Source organism: Nansenia antarctica (genome assembly GCF_963989245.1).
Source record: "Nansenia antarctica genome assembly, chromosome: 12".
Lineage (NCBI taxonomy): Eukaryota > Metazoa > Chordata > Actinopteri > Argentiniformes > Microstomatidae > Nansenia > Nansenia antarctica.
In genome coordinates this window covers 12,307,693-12,318,024 of record NC_137682.1, presented here as the reverse complement: position 1 = coordinate 12,318,024, position 10,332 = coordinate 12,307,693, and the positions used below count along the sequence as shown (strand labels likewise).

General features: G+C 43.6%; 1 protein-coding gene across 1 annotated transcript; it reads left to right on the top strand.

Moving 5' to 3' along the window:
- Window positions 1-3,516: 3,516 nt before the first annotated feature.
- nanog (nanog homeobox) lies at window positions 3,517-6,598 on the top strand (the record flags this gene model as incomplete). Its single annotated transcript, XM_080543502.1, has 4 exons — window positions 3,517-3,919; window positions 4,776-5,149; window positions 5,674-5,778; window positions 6,263-6,598. The coding sequence occupies 4 exons, from the start codon at window positions 3,517-3,519 to the stop codon at window positions 6,596-6,598; spliced, it is 1,218 nt and encodes a 405-aa protein (XP_080399628.1).
- Between the last annotated feature and the right edge of the window lie 3,734 nt (window positions 6,599-10,332).

Genomic DNA, 10,332 nt, shown 5'->3' with positions numbered 1-10,332 from the left:
GTATAGTATAGTGGATAGTGTACATAGCCTTTATTATGTAAACCAGCTCTTTTCCCTTCTTGTTTTTAGTCTTTTTCCAAGCACCAGGGGAGCCCCCCCTCCCAAATTTCGTTGTTTGGTACCTGTACTGTATTAATGACAATAAAGACCATTCATTCATTCATTCTTGTCGCACTTATTAGGAGCCGACAGTAACCTTTCACTGTACATTGTACCTGTACGATATGCACGTGACAAATACAATTGACTTTGACTTTTACATAATGTAATATGCCGTTTAAATACTAAAATTATGATTGCGTGTCTAGTCTAATCATGTTTTGAAGTTGTATAAACGTTGTTGTTTAAAGTTGATCATCTTGCTATTGACATTCATAGTAGGAGTAGTAGGAGTGGCCACTGGAGGAGTGACAATAAATGGCAATTGACACCTCAGGCAACAAAAGAGTGAGTACCTCGTCTCACACAGAGACACAAAGAATCGATTAAGGATCAAAACAACTTTCTTGGCTAATCTTGCCCCCCACTGCCATGTTGTTCACTGTTGGTAAGGTTGGGACACTTTACAATAAATCAACTGTCAGTGATATTTTTATGTTGTCAAATATGTCATTTGCCTATGTTAAACATGACTCATAAATACTATGATGAGAGTAGAACATTTGAATTACTGTATAACCTCATCAATCATAGCAAAAGTAGCTAAAGGTCATACGATACTTAATGCATAGCTTCAAATCATGTCAGCAGCTTCTCGTGATGTTCTATAGTCATTTCTCAAATTACAATATTTTCCTTGATTAGGGTTAGGGTTAGTTATGACTCCTAACTTAATGAGAGAACAATTGTATAGCCTACCTCTTCATAACCAACTAAATAAAGACGTATTACAGTGTTGTTTGCTTTTGAAGACATGAGATTTGTAAACAAATGATTTATAGCTTCAGATCACTCTCAGGGAATGTACCTCCTTGCTGCTGTGAAGTGAGAGGTGCTGTCTGCGTGTTAAAATATCAACATAGTTTCATTGTTTATATTGGGTCGGTGGCCCTGCATCCTGAAATCACTGACAGTGCTTCTACAATAGGTTCTATAAACTCCAATTGATTTACTGGGCCTACCAGTTATTCCACAACACAACATACATGTATTGACAAAAAAACAACAACACACACAGCCTTCAATTATGCCACAACATACATGGATAATATTGACGGTCACCTGTTGTAATGCACACAGCCCCCCCACCCCAACACCTATCACCCCACCAGGGTCCAGGTAGAGATCAGTAGCTATGCTAATCATCCCATAGGCTTACCATCATCACATTCTTTCACTTCTAAATGAATCATTACCATTCTAATGCTGCCACAGAGGTAGGCCACAAACAAGCATTTGAATGATAATGCTGCTTGAGCAAACCTGGTTTGTTTTGTGAAAGGATTGCAAATGAGAGGCAATGCCACATTGAGGTGTTCACAGCCATTGTGCAAGGCTGCCTGGAAGTTAGCTACACTAATCTATACCAGAGGGGAGGCATGGCTCATGAAATAAAATGATCAGTCAGTGATGACTGAGGTGTACAAACCATCAATAGATAGTTTAACAGAGCATGCTGTTAGGGATATATCTGTGTGCTTTAGTTATATCTTTTAAGTGTACAAGATCTGACTGAACAAATGAGTTGCCCCTAGACCCAGATCTCTGTCAACTTAATAACCAATGGACATAACTGCACAACAACATATGACACAGAAGCAAAACTATACTAACAAGAAACACTGCTTGAAACTGGTGTTTTTTGTTGTAGTAAGGAAAGGGATTCAAAGTTTGTCATTGCACAGAGTACAACAAAATGCACTAGAGGGGGCAATTGAAGGCGACCCCGGAGCAATTAGGGGTTTAGTGCCTTGCTCAGGGACACTTCTACACATGGCCAGCCGGGGATTCGAACCGCAGTGAGCTGCTGACTTTGCGATCATTAGACGCCTGAGCCACAGCTGCCCAGTAGTGTTACATGGAGTTTTGGGAAGTATAAGCTATGAATTATGGGCCCAACTGATGTTGGTTCTTGCCAAACGCTACACAGGAGTTCCTTGACACAGAATAAATTATTGTGCCAGCGTGCCAAAGAAAAAAAAAATCCATTGTATGAAAATTCAATGGACAATAAAGTTTTAAATACATTCAATCTATTTTTATTGTTTCCCCTAGTATTTTCTAGCAGTGGTGGCAAGCTGCTGCTGCTGAGTTCTCTGGGGCTAAGTCCCCGGCAGGTATGTTTTGAGCTGGGGTCCAGGGTAAAACAGAGATATTGAACTCCAAAATAAATATCACCAAGCCTGAAAATGACATGGCATACCAACATATCAACAGGGGTTAACGATATCAAATGAATCTGGGAAATGTTGGGTCCCATCCAGATGGCCTTGTCATCTCATCTCCTCCTTCTCTTTCACCTCTTCCTTCATTCTGCCCTGAGTCCTGGCTCGGTTCCACTGGCCTTTTCTATCCCTATCTCTGGATTCTATTTACATATGCAAACCAATATACTTGATAAAGAAAAGCAATAGAAGACTGTTGTTATCAGCAGTGCTGCAAATATTGTCTGGCTTGCCTTTAGAGAATGCGCCAATGCACGAAAGCGGCGCGATTCGTGGTGGTGGTCGCTCCCGTGAGCTCCAGTGCACGTTGGCTTGCAGTGGTAAACAATGCTTAACTCTTTCTTGATGTGCTTACACACACAGCAACGATTTAATAAATATGTGGAAAAACAGTCTACATCTAAGATCGAGATCTCCCAAATGACACTCACAAGTCTCAATTTCTAGACACAACACAACATTTCAACAAGTCACACCCCAAACATGCCCTGGGGCAACTGGAGGTGGCAACAGCACTTCTATGATGGACTATTATGTCCAAGTTGTATATGAGAAACATAAGAGGACTGCAGAGTAGGTAATGTAGTACGCTATGACGTCCCATTTTTTATTTTTACCAAACTTTACTAAAGTTTTTAGTTTTTTTAAGGTAGGGGAGGATAATTAACTGTTTCTTCTAATTTACACATAGATATATGCCTACATAAATAATAATTATTTGGTATCTCAGATTTCGAGATGTATTGTAATTGCAAGGCGTTCTGATGAAAATAAAAAAATATATTATAATTTAGGGTTAGGGTTAGTTCAATAGTTCAAACCTCCCCTGGGGCGCGGCCTCTTACAAGTCCTCTGATTGGCCGTGACCTTAACTTGACCCACACCTCCACGTGTCCCCACTCCCACACCTCACCATATAAACACCAGCCAAAACTGCATGCACACGTTTTTGATACATCTTTGGGAAACTCATCGCACTCTTCGTGGGGACTAGATCGATCGACATTTCCAGCATTTTTCACGTGCAATCGTGCATATTAGCAGGTTTTATTAACTTGCTGGTGTTTTTTGCCGCGGCTTTTAAAACATTTAGGCGAAACCCCCAAGCCCAACAACAACAACCGTGGAAGAGATGGCAGACTGGAAGATACCTGTAAGCTACAACTACACCCCGCCATACCACGCCTATGCCTACGGGCTCATGTACCAGACCGGGCCGGAGGGGAACCATCCCGGCTGGGCGGAGGCCGCGTACAACACCGGGGTCACCGGGGGTTACTACTCCTCTCCGGGGCAGCAGCATCAGTCCCAGTCTCCTCCACGGACACCAGAGGATCACCTCCCCACCAACAGCCATTACCCGCCTTCGGGACCGGGTTCGAGTGCGCTATATTTCGGTGAGCACATCCAGAGTGGCCGCCTGTTCCTGTCGCATCACCCACGGACTCAATACGACCACCAGTCACAGGCGAAGGAGCCCGCCGAGCGACCCAGCAGTGACACGCCGAGCGACTCGGAGGCCCACACCTCACCAGGTAATTTTAAGTTTAGGCATTGATGTCGTAACGTTAAAACGACCCAAAATGTTCCACTTCCAATCTGACTTCGGAGAAAAGCTGTGATCGATGTGTTTGTACTTACGTTTGTTGGGGGGTGTTTGAGTAGAGAGGCGATCTCCGCCGCTAGCAGAGCAAATGCGTTTGATTCTAGCGCCATCTTTTTGACCTGCAGAATGTTGCGCACCAATGCGTGCGTTTACGCATGCATATTTTTAAATCCGTCATCCGAAAAAAAACGTTACGCACAGAGACCTTGCACACCGGTCCGTTGCGGAGTCCGTTGCGTTTTTTACGTTGCGTTACTCTCCTCTCCTAACCTTTTCGCAATACGCAACATGGAGTCTTCAAGCAGTGAGGATGATTTTGTGCTCCTCTCACTTCTTGAAAATAGGAAAACGAAAAGGAAATATTGGATCCACCCCATCCTCAGAACTCGTCGGCAGCAAGGGGAGTTTCACCTGCTAATAAAATATCTGAGGAATTATCCAGATAGTTTCCAGGTTTACCTCAGGATGTCGGTGGTCCATTTTGATTCCCTGCTAGCAATACTGGAACCACACATCATAAAGAAGGCCACCAATTACCGCGATCCAATTGATCCAGAACATCTAGTCTCACTTTACTTTACCTCAGCGGTGTCTCTCACTGTTTACCTCAGTGTACATTCGTACGTTGGTCAGAGTTTTAAAAAAAACTACTCTCAAAACGCTTTTGACGGACGCGAAAAACGCAGAAAATCGAACCAGCCAGAGTGTTGCATTCCCCCCAGACCACACATTCTGAACCTTGTGACATGAACATATACCGGTACTAATCAACCTTTCTCCCTCAGATTCCTGGAGTTCAGGCAGTAGCAAAGAAGGATGCGTCCCCCAGGGCCACCCCCAGACCTGGACGAGGAGGGACCTGGATGAGGAGGAGACTGACGGCGGGAGTCCCAACGGTAGTGAGAAGGTCTCCAGTTCTTTACCCGAGGAGGAGCCAACAAACCTTGTTATGGGGAACGAGGACGGCGCCCAAGAATCCCTGTCCCTGTCTCCACCTGACAAAATTGGCACAGTCACCCCCAAACCAACCCCCAAAGCTCGCACAGCCTTCTCGGAGCTCCAAATGAACGGCCTGATTCACCGGTTCAGCATACAAAAATATCTCACCCCGGCTGAGATGAAGACGCTGGCTGGAGAGACAGGGCTCACGTACAAACAGGTGAGGTTACATATTTTACTGGCTGGAGAGAAGCTCCACGAGAAGAGCTTCTTCTCACGAATGTTAGTGCTAGAGATTCATATTTCTTAACTTACTACACACATGTATTTATAGTAGCCTAATATACATATAACCAGTGTATTCCTTTTGTCTTGAGTGTCATAGTGTAGTACATGAAGGGCCGGTTTCACAGACAAGGCTTAAGCCTAATCCTAGACTAAAAAACATCTTCAATGGAGATTTTACATTGAAAGTGTGATTTAGTCCAGGACTAGGCTTAAGCTTTGTCTCTGAAACCGGCCCCATGAGTATTATTATTATTATTATTATTTTTACACAACTAAAAGTAGTAAGTAACTACTTTAAGTAACAGGAGTAAGCTACAAATGAATTGCCCCCAGTGGGATCAATAAAGTTGTCTGAATCCGAGTATAGTAAGTGCTATACAAAATATAATATTGGGCCAATTTTGTGTAAGGTGCCAATTAACCGGTGGCCGTGGTGTTTTGCTTTTTGTCTTGAAGGTGAAGACGTGGTTCCAGAACCGCAGGATGAAACTGAAGAGGCACCAGAAGGACAGCAGCTGGATGTCGGAAGGGTACCAGCCCAACATCCCAGCTCACGCTCAGGTGAGTCACCCACAGAGTTGTCTGGCAAAGACGTGTGTGTGAGCCACTGTCCCAATTCTCTACCCTTCTCCTTGAGGTGATCGCTATTGACCACACCCCCATATGTATTTCAAGACACTGGATTGGTGTTTCCACCCTCCCTTTGTATTTTTTAAACGTTTGCCGTTAAACCCTCAAAGGGGAGCGAACAAGTCGACGTGTTGAGAAGAAGGGAGAACATTGCGACGCTTGCTTTTTGTATTTTTCCCTGTACACAACATCACCGACTGGATGATGCACCATGTTGTCCAGCCTGTGCCTCCTGTTGGTCAGTAACAGAGATGCGGTAGGCTCGGACAGAGATTGACTCGTCCACAATGGAGACAAGTCCCTAGTCCGGACACAGTCTTAAAGGCAGGACGATACATTACCAGCAACAACAGCAATGCTACGCCATTGCTACATGCTCAAGCTACATGATACTAATCACCCATCTCCATCACAGTTTCACGGGGAACACCAAGCTCAAATGCAGGGCCACTACAACCATCAGTTCAGAGAAGCGATCTGCAAGAAGAGTCCTCCCCGAAACCTGCCATACTATGCTGGGGGTTACCCCCCGCCTCAACCTGCCTCCTCCCCTCAGCCCTCTACCAGACCCCAGGTCAACTGGCCTCTCCCTCCTGCCATCACACACTACGAGTACAACCCCAGTGGCTACAACACAGGAAGTGGGAACAACAGCAATAACAACACTAGCCTCAACAGTGATGATGGGACCCCTGCGGCTCACATCCCCAATCCAATGCGCATGGCCATGGTCCACAACACCAGCCAGTAGCCTCACCAACTGTCTTACTGGTCAAAAAAGAGAGAACCTGACTCCCAGACTCGAGTTTCAACGAGATGCCATAACTAGGTGAACAGATCCGTTGCATTTCCTGTTTTTTGTTCATACCTACTTCTACCTACAGCCTCTTCCATGTCTTTTAAAATCACTTATCTGAAGCGATCTATTTTTATACCTTCCAAAGTTCTTAACGTATTTAACATCGTTGATGTGTTCTTTGCTCCTTGCTCTTGTTGGAAGTGACAAGCTTCTCATTAACTAATTGAAACAATATGTACACTGATTGTATGTTATTGTTAGGAATTACATTTGTTGTGTTGTGTCTTTCACTCTCAATATTCATTTTAACAGGTTTTAAAATGTCTGTGGCCTGTGTTCAATAACTGCGGTTTGTCAAGAACTAGGCTTCACCTGTGTCCAGGAAACAGCCCCCTCTAGTGTTTTTTTTTTTTACTGTCTGTTTGTATTATAAACCCAGTTGTTGCATACAGCAGTCAGGCTCTCTTGTAAAGTTACTTGGGCCTGCTGGGGGATATGCTGTTTGGACCTATTTTTATTTTTTTAAACTTTTATTACAATGGCAGTGTTTTGATACCTGGCAGCCTTAAAGGTGTAAATATGTACATAATTCCACACTGAATATTGACCAGGGGTTTTGTAATAAATATTACTTGTTACCTGATATCGGATGGCATTTTATTAAAAGCGGGGCTACCAGGTACCACCACCACTCCAGGTACCCCCCATAACTGTTAAATCCTCAAAAGGGAAGAAGGGAGAACATTGTGATGCACTGCTTGCTTTGTTTTGTATTTTTCCCTACACGACTGACTGGATGATGCCCCATGCACAGCATGTGCCTCCTGGTGGTCAGTAACAGAGGCAGAGACAGAGATGGGCTCATCCACAATTGAGACAATTCCGTAGTCCGGACGCAGTATTAAAGGGAGGATGATGCACTTTATTATTTTATTTTTTTAAATCAAATTATGTTCCAGAATGGTGGCATAGAATTTCAATCAAATGACCCTGTGAGATGGCATACTATGCAATGCCACAATGACGGAGCACCTAGGGTCACTTTAGAATGGTAGTTGTTCTTGGGAAGGAAGTCTGGAGGAAGTCAATGTGTAAGTACGCTATAAAATCTAAATAAAGTAACATAGCCTCATCTCAACTGATCACCAGTCAGATTAAAGCGACTCATGGCGTAGCCTCTTTTTGTATTGGGTCATTTATGATGCTGTAAAACAGCTCTAAATGTTTCAGTGACAAAACGCAATTCCGATCTCTGGCCACACAAGCGTTTTCTCATTGTCGCGCAAAAGAATCTCTGGCCACATGGAACCGCGTATGCAGGTACACTGGGTATGCGTGTACTGGTAGACCCAGAAAATTATTAAAATATCATTTAGACAGTACCGTAAAACAATAGAAATTCATTCATTTCCATTCATTCGGTAGTATTGTCAACTCCCGATCAACTCTCCACTCCACTTACATTACGTCTGCATCCAAGATATGGCATGTTATTCATCTGTGTACATTTAGGTTGTATAAAAAGAGCTGATGCATAATAAACTTTATGATAATTGTTATAAGTGCCTCTTGCTAAGATGTTTCTAAGATGATAAATAATATCACAGCACTGGTCAAGTGTAGGCTATTTATAGCACAAGACTTGCGTTGAATGGTTGGGTCTCATGCAATGCGCACATACATCAATCAATCAAACTTTATTTCTACAGCATATGGATGCCATACCTGCCTAATGCCTAGACCTTTGATGCGCACACTTGTTACTTGCCGCGTTCATAATTTTATTTAGCCTATATAGCACAAGTCATGCATTGAATGTAACCAAGTGCTGAACAGTATTAAGTAAACCACAATACATTTGTGGGTGTCCGCGTCATCGTTATCGGAAAACGCACCCAATCGCCGACTACACAACTCCAAAAACCCCTCCCTGTGTTATACGATCAGGCGGGTATTCCATCAACATCGCTAAAGGAAAATCCCGGCTTATTTTTGATAAATCTCACAAAATTTGTTAAAATAAGCCTGGATTTTCCTTTAGCGACGTTGATGGAATACCCGCCTGACCTCTCTGACTCCCTGACCGCTCTGTAACTGACTTCTTTTCCTCTATGTTCCTATAGTCCTGGTAGTCTAATATCATGGTGGTTCCCTCTTCTTTACAGAGGAATGGCTTTTTATCCAGGTGGCCAATGCAGAAATCACATTGGAGGGGAGGTGTGTGTGTAAGTGGGAGGGGTGTGTGTGTGTGTCACTTAAGTGCCATTCTTGTGCGCACGCTTGCGTGCTCTCCTCCTCTCCTTCCATGGCTGGCTACTGCAGGAGCGGTTGGCTGAGCTGCTGATATCTCCTGCTTCACTCTGGCTGACTGCTCTCTAGCTCTCTTGTGCTTCCTGCTGCCAGTCCCATTGGGGGGTCTACCATTGGCTATCGGCTTCGCTCACATCTTCCCTGTGAGCATTCTGAGGGTCTTGATGACCCATTTAGGCCTGGGAAACTGGTGATACCTTCTCTTTCTATCGGGGGGACTCTCGACCAGCCCCTGCCGTATCTCTGCTTTTTTTGTGTTGTTCCAATGCAAACAAAATAAATAAACATGTGAATACCAAAGCATTTGTAATTGCAAAACATTTCTGGGAGAAGTGGTGCATTATCTAACAGTTGGAAAAATTACGTGTCATGCACAAAGTAGATGTCCTAACCGACCCATCAAAACTATAGGCCCTATTTGTTAACATAAAATTGTGAGTGGTGTGTATAAGTGTATGTAAACGTCCGACAAACATATAGAATACTTCTGCAAGGCACTTTATGTAGCTAGCTTGGTGACTTTCTTTTTGTTATACAATTACAGATGCATCCATTGTGAATAGGGCTGGCATCGCAGGTGTTCTTGATCCCTTTATTAAGGGCATCAAAGTCAAAAGTATGTCTTAAATGGTGTATCGTAATAAAAAGATGTATTTATTGAAAATATTGTATATTTACATCAGAACCAAAATCACAGTTGATGGTGACTATAGTACACAATATTGCTCCCATCACCAACATAATGCAACAGACGATTCTTCCGCCAGGCATTGATAGTGCCAGCCACACACTTGCCAGCCTGTATCACACACAGCCAACACTATACGTGTTTCCACTCACTCTCACAGGACACTCATCCCTTTATATATCCCCTTATACCTTAAGATAAATACTTTATCCCACCATTCATCCATCCATCCATCCATCCGTCCAACCGTCCATCCCTTTTTCGACCTTGGAGGTCATAGTCTCTTATTCCCTTCTTTCCTGTTTTAACAAGGCCCCTGCTACTGATTTTTCCCACGGGAGAGCTGTGTGTGTGTGTCATCAGATCTCAAATCAACGCCCTATGCACACTTAGAGAGAGGTGAGAGGATTGGATAGGTAGGGATAACAGAGTTACTTCCAGAGGGCTCCATCCCGTAAATGAATTCTATTTGTATGGGGAGAGCCATGTAGGACCTTTTTTTCTGTCTTGAGAAGAAGGTGTAAATCCAATGTTGGTGATTCACTGTTACCTGCTGTGCTGGACTATGTTAGCATAGCGTAGACTATATAAACCAGGCAAGTGCATGTGTGTGCCAGTGAGTGCGTGAAACCGATGCAGGTCAGAGAAACTGAAGAAGAAAAAAAACACTGAAACTGAAGGCCTCTCC